This window comes from Helianthus annuus, chromosome 16 (assembly GCF_002127325.2).
Source record: "Helianthus annuus cultivar XRQ/B chromosome 16, HanXRQr2.0-SUNRISE, whole genome shotgun sequence".
NCBI classification, from domain to species: Eukaryota; Viridiplantae; Streptophyta; class Magnoliopsida; order Asterales; family Asteraceae; genus Helianthus; species Helianthus annuus.
The window spans coordinates 52,075,646-52,096,200 of NC_035448.2; the positions used below are offsets into that span (position 1 = coordinate 52,075,646).

Consider the following 20,555-nt stretch of genomic DNA (forward strand, 5'->3'; position numbering starts at 1 on the left):
AATTGAAGAGAGATCTTCACCTGCCCACTTTCCACGTGGCAATACCCCAGCCGTTGATCAAAGATCGCGATCCGTGTGCTCTCACACTCGTTAAGAGATTAACGGAGGAAAAAAATAACTGCTTACGGAGTTAGCACTTTCCGTCAAATTTCATCAACGAGTTTTCCCGCCTAAACTTCGGCTATAAATAGAAGGATAATTCAGGTACAATCTTCAAGTTACATTCACTTCACTTACACATCTTCTTCTTCTTCTTCAGAAACCTGTACTTATTCTCACGCCGGAGGGTGGTCACGGAGAGAACCCCCATTTTCCCCGTGGCGAGTCTAACGGTGGTTGTTTTGCAGTTACTATGAAGAGAAGAAGATCAGTCACCCCTAAACCGAGCGAGAAGAAACCAACCCTTTTATGCAGAACCTAACCCCTGGTTTATCTGATTCCGATCATTTAACCAGTGTTTCTTCAGCCAAGAACCATCCTTTTTCTTCACTAGAACCATAGGAGCTGCAAAAGCACTTGTGCTTTCCCTAACAATACCCAAATCTAATAATTCTTGTGTCATTTTTTTAATAACATCCTTTTGTGCAGCTGGGTATCTATAAGGTTTCTGGGCCACCACTTAAGCATCGTTTTTCAGTATAATTCTGTGGTCACATGAACGTTTAGGGGGTAGAGATGTAGGTGTTTCAAAGATAGGTTTAAATCAGCTCAAAAGATCATCTGACTGAGTTAGATTTGATGTACCTTGTACCGAGGGTACATGGGTCATTTCATCAGCCTGCATGCTGATTAAATGTTTCTGAGCCACTCCTTTTGAATTACTCAGCAAACAATCCATCTTCTCACTTGAACACAAGGTAATATCAGTTGGTTCTTTGGACCCTTTTAATTTGATTACCTTGTCTTGCATCTTAAATTTCATGGTAAGCTCCTTGAAATTCCAAGTAATGGCTGCCAAAATTTGCAGCCATTGTATGCCTAAAACCATATCATAGTTAGGCAGAGAAACCAGCAACACATCAGTTTTAAACCAGTAACCTTGCATCATCCATTGAACACCATCACACCCTTTAGTACATGACATTACATTGCCATCAGCAACTGTAATTTTCATAGGAGGTAGAGTTTTTGAAGGGCATTTCATTTTGTATGCAATGTTTTCATCCAAGAAATTATGGGTAGATCCGGAGTCTATTAATATATGCAGCTTCTTAGTACCAATTGATCTTGTGACTCTCATGGTTGAATAAGATGTGACCCCCAAAATGGCATTAAGTGAAATCTGTGGATCAAGAACTGTGGCATTATTGGGATTCTCTTCCTCATCTTCCCACACTTGTATAGAAAATAACTGTTTTGCCTTACACTTGTGGGTTAAAGAATACTTTTCATTGCAACCAAAACACTCACCCCTTGCTCTTTTGTCAGCTATTTCCTTGGTTGTTAAATTCTTAATAATAGGATTCTTTGGTTTAACAGGTAGTGCATGTCACGGCCCCCGACCCGGTTTGACCCGTTTCAGGAGCCGCGGGACAGGAATCCCGTGGTATTTAATTTAGGCGACAGCAGAAGTCTTTTTAAAACAGGATCTTTCAATAATTTAAACTACTCGTTTTATAATTTAGGGATAAATTCCCGAAATTTACAATAATGTGATTTCTCAGGGAAATCTTTATTTTCAAAACATGTTCATTTATTTATTTACATTGAGCCACTTTTCTAAGCTGGGAGTGCTCCACGGCACTTTTCTTTGCTCATACCAGATCACCTGAAACATGTTTGAAAAAGGTTTTCTCAGCGGGGAAATACTGAGTGAATCATTCATTTTACTGAAAACGACACATTTGTTATAATCTACAGTATTAAGGGGAATTACAATGTTTTTGATATCAAACCAACTACCCACAGTATTTGTCACTCGACCATCCATTGGCTAGCCCATTTGTCCAATGGTGTCTGTGACTGTGGTCAGATCACCCCTTGGCCACCCGTTTGTCCAAGTGTGACGGGAAATAAGTAATGTATACAAAACCCCACATACCGGCTGTAATATGGTGATTACAAAGACTTAATCCCTGTAATTATAACTTTGAAAATAACTTGGAGTTTTGTAAAACAGTTGACTCACAAACTGTGAGAAAAGAGTTTATAAAAGAGGAATGACTCACATTGCAGATTTACGAGCAGAGTATAAGCTTTACTGATTAGCCTGCTAACCTAATTTAAATAATAATGCACACACACAAACGGGATTAGTAACTAATTCAGCAGTTACGTCAATTCACGAGATTAAACCCTCACAACGATTATCAAGTGCGATACTTAACGATTCAATGGATTCACAACGAATGACAGAGCATAGTCCGAATTCGAACAACACTCAAACATTTAAGTTGAAATCACAATGAATAACAAAGTATAAGCTCAATTTGAGCAGCACTCGGAAAATCGTTGGATATTTATAATCGATCGGACGTTGAATCGTAATAGCGATCGAGTTATTACCCTGATTGCGGCAGCACCTCGTGATCGTGTGTGTGTTTATTGTGGTATTACAGCTATAATTTGACGTACACAGGGACAATTTACGTCGTTTCAACTTCAACAGTTAAGTGCCAATGTCGGTTATTTATAGCAATTTTTGGGGCTCCCTTACGGACCGTATGCCCTGACCCTTACGGTCCGTAAGCTAAGCAATCTAATTCATAGGCTGCCTAGCTCGGGACTAGCCTTGGTGAATCAAAACAATTGACCAATCAGAAGTTTGCAACGTTTTATTTTAGATAATTATCAACTAGGGTTTGCCCCCCTCGAGTTTTAGGGGCCCTGATCCTGATTCCGATCATTCTGAAAATTTTAGGGCTAGTGCAGAATTACTTGGGTGTCTCAATTAAGGTTTTCTTATTGACTAATTATCGTCCTAATTATTGGTTTTAGTGACAGTTGTTACAGTGCAGGGAGAAGGGGCAAACTAGTGGAAGTAAGTGGTGTAGGATTGTAAACTGGCTTAGAACTTGAATCATTAGGCTTGTAAGGTTTATAGGAAGGTTTTGAATAGGAATATGATGCAAGAAGTTTGAGATTTTCATCTTGTTGTCTAGCCAACATATATGCCTCAGGTAAACTAAAAATTCGAAGAAGTTTTAGAGGATTACCAATTTCTGGTTTAAGTGCTTTCAAGAATAGGCTGATTGCATATTCCTCACAAAGAGATACCCGAGTTAATGTTAAATCAAACTCTTGACACAACTCTTGTACAGTTCCTGTTTGTGTAATAGAGGCTAAAGAACTCATAGCATTTTGACCCATTATGATGGCAAATCTGTTAGCTATTGAACCCTATACTCAAACCAAGGTATGCCATCAATATTTCCCCCTTTTGATCTAACAAATGATTGATGCCATAGCAAAGCAACTTCCTCAAGATGAATAATAGCAAGTCTAACCTTAGCATGCTCAGGAGTGTTGTCAACAGAAAAGAAGTGCTCTACCTTGCACAACCATCCTTCCACGTTTGTACCATTGAATCTTGGGAATTCAATCTTGCCCAAACGGTTGAACCCCTGGTATTGATGTTGCTGAAACTCCTGGTTTGGCAATTCATCATGCTGATGTTGATGTGGATTAGGAAGACTGTCCTTCATGGACTGAATTAATTGCATCAATGCTTCTTGATTCGATTCGAGTCGATTTTTGTTTCCTATCTAGCAAAATTGACATCATGATCATTGAGTCTTTGTTCTATCGATTGATTCCTCGTAGCCATTGTTGAATGATTCTGATCGAAAGAATGATCAAAATTGAATTGAAATGAACTGAAATTGAACGAACAATTGATCAATTTCATTTGAATTGAACCGATTATACCGAGTTCCAACTGAATTGGAACAATTTGCTACTGAATTGAACGAATTATCGAAGTTTTTCAGCACAAGAGTGTCCAAGGATTGAACAGCTCTGATACCCTTGGTAAGAATGAAGAGAGAATCTAAAGAGAAAGGAAAGATTTCATTATCACCAAGCTAGTTACTAAGCTGTTACATCTTGTTATTATACTCACTAACTACCAACTACCTTCTAACAACTAACTAACCAAACATTTACCATTCTAGTTCCTCATTAATCCCCTGTTTAGCACTTTAGGCTTACAAATAATATTACATTTTAACCCTTTGACTTTACATTCGTAACAGACTGGTTTATGCATTACGTACATTATAGAAAACATAGGTAATGGTAAATAAATAAATAAATATTTATATGAAACTTATTTTTTAGAAGATACGTATATAAAAAAATATAACCTTTATTGGTTTCCTACGAAATATCAACCCAAGCGCTTGATAAATCTTCTTACTTGTCGAACTCCACCATATACTAGCTGCCTTACCGGACGATTCTTCTGCTTTGTTTTGTAAGCTTTTTTCTTTTCTTTTATAGGGTTCCGATTGGGTCTAACGAATGGCCTTAGGGGGTGTTTGGCCTAGCTTTTATTTTTTTGGCTTATGCTTATATTTTAAAGTAGCTTATGTTTATTTTCTTTCATTTGATAAGCTACTTTTAAGTGTTTGGATTAACTTATATTCTACAAGTTGATAAGCTCTTTGAAACCATGAAATTTTCACGAGCTTGTATTATGGGAAAAGATATAATATCATTGTGTGTATCATTTGAGGGCAATTGAGTAAAAAACCATCTTCTTCAAATTAGCTTATTCAAATAAGCTAAATAACCATCTTCCTATAAGCTTCTTAGAATTAGCTTATATAAGCTAATAATCATAAGCTTAAAAAGCTAAACCAAACACTCATTAGTGCTTATTTTATAAAAATAAGCTAAAAAAGCTATAAGCTTAGATAAAAAAAGCTAGGCCAAACACCCCCTTAGTTTCATCTTCTTGGATTGGGGCATGGCCTTGGGTTCGACTAATTGTGATTGTTGGGATTGTTGGTAAGCATTCGGGTTTTGGTTCTAAGTGGTAAATGATAATTAAGGGGTGAAAATGTAAGATAGAATTATGGATATACATGTGATTAAAATGGATTGTTCGTAGTTTTTGGGTTGTTTGGATTCATTTCTTTGAAAAAAGTGTAAGGATGAATTGTGATCTAGTGTAAAAACCTGTGGTTAAAGATGTGTTAATAAAGAGTAAATAATTTTTTTTTTCTTATTCCAGCTAGGCCAACGATAAAAAAAGGGTTAGTTGCATATTTCCCCTTAAAATACTTATTAATTGCGTATTTATCCAACTTAAAACTAAAATTGCATATATCACATTCCTTAACTAATAAAATTGCAAATTTACCCATTTTGATTTATATAATTAAATATAAATTATGCAATAACTATTTTACCCTTATTTTTACTAAAACCTTAAAAATTTAAATATTTATCCATTTTTACTAGTTTTGTGACTTTTTCACAATTCTTTTTACATTTTGCTAGTTAGTTTTTTTTCGTTTTTTATGCAATGACTATTTTACCCTTATTTTACTAAAATCTTAAAATTTAAATATTTATCCATTTTTACTAGTTTTTGTGGCTTTTTCACAATTCTTTTTTTACATTTTGCTAGTTAGTTCTTTTTTTCGTTTTTTAAACGTATTCTTTTTTTTTCTTTCACAATTCTTTTTATTTTTACTAAAACTTTAAAAAGTTACATATTTATCCATTTCGTTTTTTACATTTGTGGTTTTCTTAAAAGGGTGTTTTCTTAAAAACGTATACAAGAGGGTGTTTGTGATTTTCTTAAGAAAAAAACGATAGTCGAGTTTTTCTTTTAATAATTAAAGGTAGCTTAAGGTATAGATCTATGGGTGTTTGTGATTTTCAGCTAATTTATAGTTATATACATTCAGCAGTTACGTCAATTCACGAGATTAAACCCTCACAACAATTATCAAGTGCGATACTTAACGATTCAATGGATTCACAACGAATGACAGAGCATAGTCCGAATTCGAACAGCACTCAAACATTCAAGTTGAAATCACAATGAATAACAAAGTATAAGCTCAATTTGAGCAGCACTCGGACAATCATTGGATAGTTATAATCGATCGGACGTTGAATCGTAATAGCGATCGAGTTATTACCCTGATTGCGGCAGCACCTCGTGATCGTGTGTGTGTTTATTGTGGTATTACAGCTATAATTCGACGTACACAGGGACAATTTACGTCGTTTCAACTTCAACAGTTAAGTGCCAATGTCGGCTATTTATAGCAATTTTTGGGGCTCCCTTACGGACCGTATGCCCTGACCCTTACGGTCCGTAAGCTAAGCAGTCTAATTCATAGGCTGCCTAGCTCGGGACTAGCCTTGGTGAATCAAAACAATTGACCAATCAGAAGTTTGCAACGTTTTATTTTAGATAATTATCAACTAGGGTTTGCCCCCCTCGAGTTTTAGGGGCCCTGATCCTGATTCCGATCATTCTGAAAATTTTAGGGCTAGTGCAGAATTACTTGGGTGTCTCAATTAAGGTTTTCTTATTGACTAATTATCGTCCTAATTATTGGTTTTAGTGATAGTTGTAACATCCTCCACACCTTGAGAAAAATCTCGTCCTCGAGATTTACTGAAATAGATGAGGGTACATTCGCTTCATCTCTGATTCTAGTTCCCAAGTATATTCTGGTCCTCTCTTGGATTCCCATTTGACTTTTACTAGCACTAGTCGTTTGTGTTTGAGAAACTTGATTTTCCGATCTTCTATTTGTAAAGGTTTCTCTACGAATTTCAGTTTTTCATTTACCTCTATATCTTGAAGAGGTACTACCAGGGATTCGTCTGATAAACATTTCTTGAGATTGGATACATGAAACACATCATGTATTCCAGCTAACTCTTCTGGTAGTTGTAAACGATAAGCTACTGGTCCGATTCGTTGGATCACTGGGAATGGTTCGACATATCTTGGACTCAGTTTTCCTTTCTTACCAAATCGTACTACTCCTTTCCAAGGAGATACTTTTAATAGTACTTTGTCTCCGACTTGGAATTCTAACGGCTTGCGGCGATTGTCTGCATAGCTCTTCTGACGATCTCTAGCAGTCTTCAGTCTTTCCTTGATTTGTGATATCTTGTCAGTAGTTTCTTGCACAATCTCTGGACCTGATAACTGACTTTCTCCTATCTCTGCCCAACAAACGGGAGTTCTGCACTTGCGTCCATACAGTGCTTCGAATGGAGCAGCTTCGATGCTCGAATGATAACTATTGTTATAGGAGAATTCAGTTGATGGTAAATGGCTATCCCAATTACCACCAAAGTCAATTACACATGCTCGGAGCATGTCTTCCAGGGTTTGTATTGTCCTTTCACTTTGTCCGTCCGTTTGAGGATGATATGCGGTACTCAAATTAAGTCGAGTTCCCATTGCTTCTTGGAACCTTGTCCAGAAACGGGAAGTGAAACGACTATCTCTATCCGATACAATGGAGAGTGGGACTCCATGTAAGGATACTACTTCATCTACATACAACTTGGCTAACCTTTCCATGCTAAAGGTTTCCTTCATTGGTAGAAAATGAGCTGATTTGGTTAATCGATCCACAATTACCCAAATAGCATCATTACCTTTTCTGGTTTTGGGTAACTTAGTAACAAAATCCATTGTTATGAGTTCCCATTTCCATACAGGCATTTCTAACTGTTGTAGTAGTCCTGAAGGTTTCTGATGTTCGGCTTTAACTTGTGAACAGGTTAAACACTTAGATACGTATTCAGCTATATCCTTTTTCATTCCTATCCACCAAAAATTATTTCTTAAATCTTGGTACATCTTATTATTTCCTAGATGTACAGTATACCTTGATTTATGAGATTCTTCTAAAATCTTATTTCTTAATTCTCCTTGCTTAGGTACCCAAATTCGTTTCTTGTGGAATCTCCAAATTCCATCTTTTCCTTGTTCTAATTCCTTTAGGTAACCTTTCATTCCTTCGGCATCGTCCTTGATTGCCGTTCCCTGAATCTTCTTCAATTGTTCCATTAAATCTAATTGTAGATTTAACCTAAGAGCACGGACTCGCTTTTGCTTTTCATGATACTTACGACTTAAGGCGTCTGCGACTACGTTTGCCTTTCCTTCGTGATATTGAATATCACAATCGTAATCACTTAGGATTTCCATCCACCTTCTTTGCCTCATATTTAACTCTTTTTGCCCAAATATATACCTTAAACTTTTATGGTCCGTATAGATAGTAAACTTACTTCCATACAGATAATGTCTCCAAATCTTAAGGGCAAAAATTATGGCTCCTAATTCTAGGTCATGAGTTGTATAATTTTCTTCGTGCTTTTTCAATTGCCTAGAGGCATACGCAATTACCTTCTTGCGTTGCATCAACACACATCCATATCCTAATTTGAAGCATCACAATATACTTCAAAATCCTCGGTTCCTTTGGGTAAAGCTAAAATTGGAGCATTTGTCAATTTGTGCTTTAGAATCCTAAAAGCTTCCTCTTGTCTAGATCCCCATTCAAACTTAACGGCTTTACAGGTTAGCTTAGTTAAAGGTACAGCTATCCTAGAGAAATCTTTAATAAATCGTCTATAATATCCAGCTAATCCTAGAAAACTTCTAACTTCCATAGCCATTCGTGGAGCTTTCCAATTCGTGATTGCTTCTATTTTAACAGGATCTACGTGAATTCCTTCGTGATTCACCATATGACCTAAAAATTGCACTTCTTGTAGCCAGAATTCACACTTCGAGAATTTGGCATAAAGCTTTTCCTTTCTTAACAAAGTTAAGAGTGCATGTAAGTGCTTACAATGTTCCTCCTGACTTTTGGAATAAATGAGTATATCGTCAATGAAAACGATCACAAATTTATCCAAGTATGGTTTACAGATCCTACTCATCATGTCCATAAATGCGGCTGGAGCATTTGTTAATCCAAAGGGCATGACTGTAAACTCATAATGACCATACCTAGTTCTGAAAGCAGTTTTAGGTATGTCCTCCTCTTGTATTTTCAATTGGTGATATCCAGATCTTAAGTCTATTTTAGAAAAATACCTAGCTCCTTGCAATTGATAAAAAAGATCATCAATCCTAGGTAATGATTCTTAATTGTAACCTTATTCAATTCCCTATAATCGATACACATTCTCATTGATCCATCTTTCTTTTTCACAAACAACACTGGTGCACCCCAAGGGGATGAACTAGGTTGTATAAATCCTTTGCTTAGTAATTCATCTAACTGCTTTTTCAATTCTAGGATTTCAGTAGGTGCTAATCGATAAGGTGTCTTAGCTATTGGTGTAGTACCTGGAATTAAATGAATTCTAAACTCTACTTCCCTATCAGGTGGTAAACCAGGTAATTCTTCAGGAAAAACATCTGGGTATTCTGAAACTATAGGGATGTCCTGGAGTTCCTTACTTTTAGTGTTAATGATTACAGAAATCATATACACCATTTCTTGTTTCCTTGAATAACTAGCCAATTTCATTACTGAAATGAATTTTAGTGGCTTTCGAGGTCTATCTCCTGTAATTAGAATTATTTCTCCTGTGGGGGTACGGATTTCTACGGAATTCTTATCACACAGGATTCGAGCATGGTTGGCTATTAACCAATCCATTCCTAACACTACATCGAATCCGGCTAAATTCATAGGTAACAGGTTTGCAGGAAACTTATGACCTAACAATTCTATCTTTACTTCTTGCAAAACCTTGTCTATGTTGACAGAATTTCCATCTGCCGTTTCAATAGTAAAGATCTGCCTAAGGGTATTTAGAGGTAAGTTAAGAGCTTGACAGAATGCAGTATTAATGAAACTTTGGTTTGCACCAGAATCAAATAATACTTTTGCATAGACGTTATGTACTAAGAACGTACCCACTATCACGTCTGGAATGAGTTCGGCTTCTTGAGTGGTCAGTGACGTGATGTCGTGGGTCACGCAAATTTAATCCCCAAATATCTATAGATAGTGGTAGTAGGGTATCGAACTCAGGGAGTATGTGGAAGACGTGTTGATTGTATAGCTTTGTACTTAAACTAATATTAGACTAAATTGCAGAAATTAAAATTCAAGAGTTTGGATTGTTGATTTAGAAAACTAAATTAAAAACTAATTCAAATCAAAGTTGGTTGTAAAACAAATTAGGAGAGAACAATGATCACCTTAGGTTTCAGTTTCTTTAAACAATTGTGTGTAATTCCAACTAGAAAGAGTTACATAGACATAACTCGTGTATAGATGATTGAAGTGATAAAAGGGAACAAAGTACTCGGATTATATAAACGCGAGGTTGTTTCCCGATGACCAATTAATCAATAACCAACCCTAACCCTTCCCGTGATATCTCGATTGCCAACGGCACCAAGAACGTACGATTAAGACTAGAAATTGCAATATCGATTAACAAGTTACAAGCAATCAAACATACACCATGATATTCAAGCAACGCAAGTTATCATTCTAGAAATTCAGAATTAAAACACACAAAAGTTCAAGAAACATTCACCTAAGATGATCACCGAAGAGTTTAGCCGGACATGGCTCGGTGAATCATCATCATAATCAAACCAATGTTCATACAAATCGAAAAAACAAACCGGATGATAAGAATTGTTCACAAACCAAGCAAGCAGCCAAAAATCGCCCCAATGATGATCCAAAACCGTCCAATGATAAGGAATAATGAAAAGACACCCCAAAACTAACTTAAAAGTGGCAGTTACAAGTTTTCTCGCAGACTCCACCGTAAATTACGGCATCACCGTAATTTACGGTGAACATGAAAGTGTTACGGTGGGAATAGTCTGTGCTACGGTGGGAACCAATTGATTTTCAGATCCGCCGTAAATTACGACGGGACCGTAATTTACGGTGATGACCTGAATGTTCTTCTTTCTTTCGTCTCTTGTTCCACGCTCGACCCGTTCATCACCAAAGCCTCCAAAGCTGCATTTAATCCATCTTTTAGCCCCCGAAATGCACCTGAAACATAAGCAACGGTAGTTATCTAATTCAAGATAATTACACGATTAAGTGGAGGATTATTTCATCTTTTAACATGCTTAAGGGTTGTCCAAAGGACCACCCGTCACATCCCCACACTTAACCGTTGCTTGTCCCAAGCAACTCATCAAAACGATTTCAAAACAAGTGATCAAATTAAACCAAGCAAAGCATGCAATCTCTTTACCAACCCCTTTTTAACACCCAAGCAATGCACCCCTCTCAAATTCTCTCCTCTCGGCTACAAGTGAAAACTAGCAAAGATAAGCTAGACACACACTAGGCAAACGGGTGGTTGCGCAATCATAAGCTTGTACCTAAATCGATCATTCTCCTAAAATGGGTCAAACATGAATGTAAATCAAAGGGACTTCAAGGTTGTAACGCGGCTAGGTGTATAGGTAGGGAATGGAATATATATGAAGTAGCGAAAATTCGACCCGGTCTTTTTATTACGAACAAAAACAAACTAACAAACAAACAAACAAACTACTATATACAAGACAATTAAGCCCCTTTTTTTTCCTTTCTTTTTCTTTTTCTTTCATTGCTTTTCTCTTTTTTTTTTTTTTTAGAAAACAACCATACGAAAACGCATTAACCATATCTACTTCACACTAGCAAAACTACTAATACTATCACTAACACTATAAGACCGGGTCAAATTTGGGTAAATTTTAAGTAAGTAGCTAGGGGGAACAAATGATAAGCTTTAAAGGCACAAAATGGGCAACTAAATGTCCAAACCCCCGCCCCTCTCACTACCATGCTCATATATATACTTATGAGGTCCAACCCCCCAAATCCCACACTCGCTCACACCAACGACGAGGCTACCTTAATGCCCTTATCCTTTCTACATTCATGTCTAACTAAGGACTCAAATCGCATTCAAGCACAAGTTCTAATGCACCCCCACCCGTAGCCACTCTCATCAAAGACAATTATTTATGTACAAGTGTGGCTACAACTCTCACCAAGAACGAAAAAGGTATCAAGGGTTGCCGGTGCATCAACTTGGGGTTAAGTTAGGGCGTTCAAAATTTCACATTATTTCGCTTGGCTCAAAATTTTCAAAAACTCCAAAAATTCCCCCCATCCCCACACTTGGGATACATTGACCCCAATGTATGGCTTTGGGAGGCTTGATCACTAACTCAATCAACATCAACAAAAGCTTTTTTCTCAAACCCCAAATTTCTTTTTGTATTTTTCATTTTATATTTTTTTATGTTTTTTTTTTCTTCTTTTTTAAACATGACACCACCAACAAACACCAACCCAACAATCAACCACATAATCAAACACCACCCATCCTCCCAACCATAACCAACATAAAACCAACAAATATGTACAAACTATACACAAGAGAGAATACCACCTGATTAATAGTAGCGCGGTCCTGGAGGTCCAAAGATGGATGACATCATATCATTCCCCTCTCCAAATCCGAATGCGCCGCTGCTACTCCCCGCTTGTTGTTGCGCTCCCTCCTGTTGCCTTGGGTCAAGCCACTGAGAATGGTGGAGTGGTGGAGTCAGATATGAAATGCTACCATCATAAGGCGGCAATGAGGCATAGTCCACATGTTGTGGATCCTCAACAACAGGCCTTCCGGCATGCCAATCCGCATGCATTCGCCTCGCTTGATCATCATGATATCTATTATTAGTATCCACCTCTCGAGAGTATGCGAAGGTACGGTTCCACGCCTCTTGGCGATCGAAACTATGTTTTAACGCCCGCTCCATACTGGCGCTATTCCGCGTGTTCTGATCAAATAGCGACCTCTCCGACCCCGACCATGTATCAAAAATAGACGCCGGAGGACGTTGACTTTCGATCACCTCTTGCATTGAACCACTATAAGCCCACCCCGGCTCATAAGATTGCTGCGCATAGTCGTAGAACATACCACCATGACCTCCACCAAAACCCCCAAGACCAACATTTGCACCACCATGCGGCTCGTCCGCATAATCCTCGTCCCCACTCGGAACCACTTCTTCATCACTTTCCGGCTCATCCGGCTCTCCCGGTAACAACTCTCTTGCACCCAATTTTAATGCCCTCCACCTTTGACCTTTCGATTTCAACTTATGATAACGTTCCGACTGAGTATACGTCCAAACATTCCCCAACCTATCGAATGTAAAAGGCTGGTGCCTTTTTGTCAAACCTCGGTCTTCGGATGTTATCGCTTTCTGTTGTTTCATCAATCCCGTAATTATTCGACAATACGGGACGATGTCTCTTCCATACTTATTCCGGCAGATCCATAAGTGGTGCATGATAAGGTAACGTATCGGGAAACGTGGGGACCCATGCATCAACGAATAAAGAACGGGTATCTCCAGGTACCTCACCTGTTCTTTGTCTCCCCTTCTTGGAATGACATTGAGAAGGCAGATTGTATGCAGCAATTTAGCTTCTATCTTCAAGTTCTTCCGGTATAGAATACCACTGTATCTACCGGGTAAAAACAATGCTGCCAACATGTCGTTCCACCTAACATGCTTTTCCGGTTTAAGCAATAGGTCATCAAGTGTGGGAACCATGTACTCTCGAGATGGGAGACTGTCATACTTTCCAAGCCTCTTCAGTGTATCATACGACATCTCCACCGGTACCCCATGTACCTCTCCGATCAACTTCATCTGTGATGGCTTGTTAAAGTTGTAACATTTTAGCGTTGCCATCCACTCTTGTATCTCCGTCATGAACAGGTTACTCTTGTCTTTGTCGAAGCATTTAAGCGCCCCTTCCCAACCTAGAGCGCGAAATTTAGCAAACACCCCAAACTGGCCAAATTGGGGCTCATCAACTTCTTTCTCACAAATAAAAGCGGCTGCCTTGTTTTTCAATTTATTCATGCAATCATTGTAAAGTGTTGGCTGCCAAACCTCGGGTTGATCATCCAAATACCCCGAATTCCATACCGGCTTTTCACTCGGGTCTAACTCCATCTCTTCTTCGCCTTCACTTTCGCTTTCACTAACCCTACCCATATATTGCCTTTTTCTTGGTGGTTGCTCCTTTTGTTTGCCTTTGCCTTTTGATGAAGACGAACTTGATCCTGCTTGTTCCTTTGTCTTAGCCATTCCCTACACACATGAGACAAGCAACAAAAACAAACACCAAATTAAACCCTCTCTTCAAAATCATCCCCACACTTGCTTGTTATCATGGTTGTAGATGTTAGTGAACCAAAAGTATCTCAAAATTTTTTCAAAAATTGGGCATGGTGTCTCTACAATGTAGAACATCCCAAAAGTTCACTACTTTAACCACAAATCCTACATCTACAACCAAAACCATGTTCAAATAAGCAATTTCATACTCATATCTAAGAACAAGCAAGTGGGCATGAACAAGTAACCTAAATCCCTTACTTTTCACAATGTAGCACCAAAATATACACAATAAGCTTTCATACCTTTGTTTCAAGATGCAAGAGTACTTGTGAAACCGAAAACTCCAAAACCCCCAAATAATCTCGAACTAGGGTTTCAAATTCGGGCCCTAAAAGTGCGTTTTCTCAGAGATCTCTCATCAAAATCAACAATCTTGTGAAAAATTAGTCAAGTTAGACCAAAATTTCACTTGATTTGGACAAAAATTGAAGGGTTTATGAAAGATTGAAGGTAGAAGAAACTATGGAGGTTTTTGGGTTTGTTTGAGAGAGAGATGATGGTGATGGAAGAGTGTGGAATGCAAAGAATGTGTGGCTGGGGTTAAAGTCACGTGATGTTGTTTATTATATTTTTTTTTCTTATTTGCGGAACCCCAAACGACCGACACCAAATTTCTGCGTACCGTAATTTACGGTCTCACCGTAAATTACGGTGAGACCTGAACATCAATTTTGCACCGTAACACAGTAGACTTCTACCGTAAAGCCTCAAACATTTCCAACTTCCACCGTAAATTACGGTATGACCGTAATTTACGGTGAACACTGAACATCAAATCTCCGCCGTAACTCAGTAGAGTTTTACCGTAAAGCCCAACACATTTGAACAACCACCGTAAATTACGGCCATACCGTAATTTACGGTGAACACTGGGCATCTTTGGTTCGCCAAAATTCGAGTTTTTATGTAAAACTTTTTAGATTTTTTTTTAACTTTTTTCGATTTTTTTATGTTTTTTAATTTTTTCAAAAACTTGTAAAAATTACCCTACCCCCTCGAAAATCCCGCGTTGTCCTCAACACAATGTAAGAGCAATTCGTGACCCGAACATCCCCACACTTGTTTCAAACACGGGTTTCGAAGAAATACGGCAATTGTGCACAGTATACAAAACAAATAAAACAAAATACTACTATATACACTACCGAACCTGGGCCTCTCATGGTTGTTCCTCATCGACCGGGCGTAAGATGTAGCCCGCTTTGTCAAGCTCCAAGTTGTTGATGTCATTTCCCTCCAAGTACGGCTTCAAGCGGTGACCGTTCACCGTTTGTTGTTTCAATGTTTGCTCGTCTTGGATGTCTACATCACCAAATCGCCCAACTCTTCGAATAACATACGGACCCATCCATTTGCTTTTAAGCTTGCCCGCGAACATCTTCAATCGTGAGTTGTACAACCAAACTTTCTGCCCCACTTCGAACGTTTTCTTGTGCAATTTCGCATCATGCACTTTCTTTAGTTTATCCTTATAAGCCGATGCACATTCGTACGCCTCATCTCGAATCTCTTCTATCTCGCTCAATTGCAACTTTCTCAACTTACCCGCCTCATCGTAATCCGCGTTGACTGTCTTGATCGCGCAATGTGCCCGATGCGCCAACTCCATTGGCAAGTGACAACCCTTACCATACACCATCCGGTAAGGTGTTGTGCCAATAGGAGTCTTGTAGGCCGTACGGTACGCCCACAAAGCATCATCTAACTTGCTCGACCAATCCTTTCTATCCGTTCTTACCGTCTTCATGAGGATCTCTTTGATTTGACGGTTGGACACTTCAACTTGTCCACTCGTTTGCGGATGGTAAGGTGTGGCAACTCGATGGTTCACGCTATACCTTTTCAATAATTTTCCAAAGTTGAAGTTCTTGAAATGTGAACCACCATCACTTATAATAACCCGCGGGATTCCAAAGCGAGAGAAGATGTTGGATTGAACAAATTTACAAACAACCGAATGGTCGTTCGTTCGTGTTGCAATAGCCTCAATCCACTTCGAGACATAATCCACCGCCACCAAAATGTAAAGAAAACCATTCGAATTCGGGAACGGACCCATAAAATCTATACCCCATACATCAAATATCTCTACAACCAAGATTGGTTGTAATGGCATCTCATCCCTCTTCGATATGCTACCCATCTTTTGGCAATTTATACAATTTCGGGCGAACTCAATTGCATCCTTAAAAATAGTGGGCCAATAAAACCCACAAGAAAGTACCCGATAGCCTGTTTTATGCCCACTAAAATGACCCCCGCAAGCGGACGAATGGGCATGAGTTAAGATTTCCAACACTTCCGTCTCGGGCACACACCTCCGTATAACTTGATCCGGTCCGATCTTGAAGAGATCCGGCTCATCCCAAATGTATTGCCTCACTTGGACCATAAATTGTTGTCGACGCTTTTTAGTCCAATGAGTTGGAATGGCACCCGTGGCTAAATAGTTGACATAATGAGCGTACCACGGTGCAACAAAAGTGGAAACGGCTAAAAGTTGCTCATCGGGGAAACTTTCATTGATTTCACTCACATCGTCGGTCCCTTCCACCGGAATCCGAGACAAATGATCCGCTACTACATTCTCGCTTCCCTTCTTGTCTCGGATCTCTAGATCAAACTCTTGTAATAACAAGACCCACCGAATCAAACGCGGCTTCGCATCTTTTTTCTCCATCAAGTACCGGACCGCACTATGATCCGAATAAACCACTACCTTGCTTCCCCAAATATACGAGCGAAACTTATCCAAAGCATACACCACCGCTAGTAATTCCTTCTCGGTTGTGGTGTAGTTAAGTTGTGCTTCGGATAAAGTTTTGCTTGCATAGTAAATAACCACCGGTTTCTTGTCAACCCGTTGACCCAAAACTGCACCAATAGTGGTGTCGCTCGCATCACACATTATCTCGAACGGCTTTGACCAATCGGGTGGTTGCAAGATAGGCGCCTTGACCAAGTGTTCCTTCAAAACAGTGAAAGCTTGCATACACTCGTTAGTGAAATCAAATGGGACATCTTTTAATAGCAAGTTACATAAGGGTTTGGTGATAACACTAAAACCCTTAATGAAACGTCTATAAAACCCGCATGTCCCAAGAATGACCTTACACCCTTAACATTTTTAGGAGGTGGCAAAGATGATATTACCCGTATCTTTGCCTTATCCACCTCCATCCCCCTTTCCGAAATCACATGCCCCAACACAATGCCCTCTTGCACCATGAAATGACTTTTCTCCCAACTTAGCACTAAATTTTTCTCAACGCACCTTTTCGAAACCTTTTGCAATTCGTTGAGACAATTATCAAAAGTAGTGCCAAAAATGGAGAAATCATCCATAAATACTTCGAGCGACTCTCCAACCATGTCCGAGAAAATACTCATCATACATCGTTGGAACGTTGCCGGAGCATTACACAAGCCAAATGGCATTCGTCTAAACGCAAAGGTGCCATATGGACATGTGAAGGTGGTCTTGTGTTGGTCATCCGGGTGTATGGCGATTTGATTATAACCCGAATACCCATCTAAGAAGCAATAATATTTTTGACCCGACAATTTTTCAATAATTTGGTCAATGAAAGGTAGCAGGAAATGGTCCTTAGAAGTGGCGGCATTCAATTTTCGGTAGTCAATACACACCCGCCACCCGGTAACCGGTCAGGTGGCAATTTGTTCACCACTTTCATCCTTGACTACTTGAATGCCGGCCTTCTTAGGCACAACTTGGGTGGGACTTACCCAAGCGCTATCCGAAATCGGATAGATGATTCCCGCATCCAACCATTTAGTTACCTCCTTTTTAACTACCTCCCTTAGGTTCGGGTTCAACCGCCTTTGAGCTTCTCGTGTCGGTTTGGCATCTTCGGTCGTGATAATTTTATGCATGACAATGGATGGACTAATTCCTTTGAGGTCGGCAATCGTCCATCCAATAGCACCCTTGTTCGCTTTTAAAACCTCCATTAATGCTTGCTCTTGTGCCAACTCCAAATTAGAGGCAATAATGACCGGTAAAGTGTCATTATCCCCTAAAAATACATACTTCAAATGGCTAGGCAAGTCCTTGAGCTCCAACTTTGGTGGTTCCTCCAATGATGGTTTTGTACCCGAATCGATCTCCACCGGTAGACCCTCGAATTGGTGGGTCCATGGTGGTCTACCTTCTTTCATTGCCATAGCATCTTGTGCTTCCTCTTCAACCCGTAGTGCATAAGCATGTACCTGTTCAGAAAAGTCACACAGGCAAATATCCAAACCATCCTCCTCATACTCATGCGGGTTGCATCCATCTACTATGTCTGCCATGAAACACTCATCAACACCGTTAGCATTAGAATTGTTAGTAAAAACATTCAAACGTATTTTTCGATTTCCAAACGCCATATCAACTGTACCAAATCTACAATCAATAAGAGCATGTGCGGTGCTTAAAAATGGCCGACCCAAAATTATATTTTGTTGTTGTTTAGGGTCCGCCGATGAGTAATCCAAAACTAAGAAGTCCACCGGGTAATAAAACTCATCAATTTTTACAATTACGTTTTGAACCATACCCCGAGGCAACTTATGAGACAAGTCGGCCAAAACAACCGTCGTCTCCACCCTTGCTAATGGACCAAAGTCATATTGGTCATATAAGCCCCCCGGTAAAATGCTAACTCCGGCTCCGAGATCTAGCAACGCCTTAGCCATTTGAAAATTACCAACTTGTACATTAATCAATGGCGTGCCCGGATCTTGGAGCTTAGGAGGAAGCTCCCCATTCAACACCGCACTTACTTGCCCGGTCAAATCCACCCGCTTAGGCACTTTCTTCTTGTTTTGCCTTTTTTGTGTACATAATTCTTTTAAGAATTTTGCATAAGCGGGGACTTGTTTTATTGCATCGAGGAGTGGGAGATTTATTTTTACTTGTTTGAACATATCCCACATCTCCTCTTTTTGAGGACCTCTCGACACAATAAAATTTTTCTTTCCCGGGTCAAGTAGGGCCGATGGAAATGGAACTTGACTCGGTTCACCCTCAACTTTTTCATTCTTTTCACTTTCACCCAAACCCGGTTTGTTAACAGTTGTTTCTTTTGGTTTAACCGGTGAAAGTTCATCATCACTTTCAATTCCCGTGATATCCTCAACCACCCCCTCAACCAATTCAGGTGACAAATTGGCCTTAAATTCTTTCCCACTTCTTAAAACACTAACATGATTAATATTAACGTTACCTCGTGACGAACCATGTGAAGGGTTTACCTTAGTGTCGCTTGGAAGTTGACCCTTACCTTTCTTCAATTCCGCCACCTCGGTTGCTAATTGACCCATTTGGGTTGTTAGTGATTGGATGCTTTTATCACGAACCTCATCTTTTTGCATTCGCACTTCATCAAGTTGGTTCCGTTTTTGCATCTCCAATTGCATGCTCTTAAGCATCTCCATCACCTCGTTTCCACCCGAAGACCCCCCTTGTTCTTGACCCGTTTGGTATTGTTTTTGATAACCTTGGTTATTTCCGCCTCGGTACCCACCTTGGTTATTGTAAGATGGCCGTGAACCAAAATTACCTTGGCTACCTTGAAAATTTGGGTTTGCTTGATTTGAAGGGTTCCCATATCTAAAGTTCGGGTGGTTCCTCAATCCGGGGTGGTAGGTATTAGAATTCATGTTGTTGTAGTTCCTACCACCTCCTCCTTGACCTTGACCTTGAACCGCATGGACCTCCTCGTATTGCCCTTCCAACATCCCTTGGCAATTTTCAGCCGCATGACCTATCTCATTACACAAAGCACAAACATCATAATTTTGGTTAGTGGTTTGAACATTACCATCATCTATGGCGTGCACTTGCGGTCGGTTAGTGGTCGGTCGGGCTCTTCTTGAGGCTTGAGCTTTCCTCTTTGATGTAGTTGCCATGCTTTCCAAGAACTCCCAATCTTCATTCTCATAGTTTGTTCCAAAAGTCCCACCGGTGATAGACATCAAATCACGTGCGTCTTCGGCACTCAACCCCTCATGAAAGGCATTCATCAACTCCCACAATTCAATCCCATGGTGAGGGCAATTTTTAATCATCATATTGAAGCGCTCAAACGCCTCATGAAACATCTCACCATGTTGTTGTTGAAAGCTTCTCAATCCCTTCCTTGCATCGTTGGTCTTTTGGGCGGTGTAAAACTCATCCAAGAATGTTTGTTGCATCTCCCCCCATGTATATATTGATGCCGAAGGTAATGTGTAGAACCATTTTTTAGCCTTCTCTTCCAAAGAAAATTGGAACAAAACCAATTTGATATCGTCAGCTGAAAACCCTTGACTCCCAAGAGTATTGCAAATTGAGTCATAAGCCTCTAAATGAAAATAAGGC

General features: G+C 39.4%; 1 protein-coding gene and 1 non-coding gene across 2 annotated transcripts; one reads left to right on the forward strand and one right to left on the reverse strand.

Annotated features, from left to right (window-relative positions):
* Window positions 1–10,857: 10,857 nt before the first annotated feature.
* On the reverse strand, window positions 10,858–14,551 carry LOC118488198. Its single transcript, XM_035985419.1, has 3 exons — window positions 14,431–14,551; window positions 12,748–14,098; window positions 10,858–10,973 (listed from the first exon to the last, which is right to left on the reverse strand). Exons 2-3 carry the CDS (start codon window positions 14,093–14,095, stop codon window positions 10,858–10,860), a joined length of 1,464 nt encoding a protein of 487 aa, XP_035841312.1. The 5' UTR covers window positions 14,096–14,098; window positions 14,431–14,551.
* Window positions 14,552–20,234: 5,683 nt separating this feature from the next.
* LOC118488638 lies at window positions 20,235–20,340 on the forward strand. The gene has a single exon (XR_004885182.1). It is a non-coding gene; the product is annotated as a small nucleolar RNA R71 (small nucleolar RNA).
* Window positions 20,341–20,555: the final 215 nt, after the last annotated feature.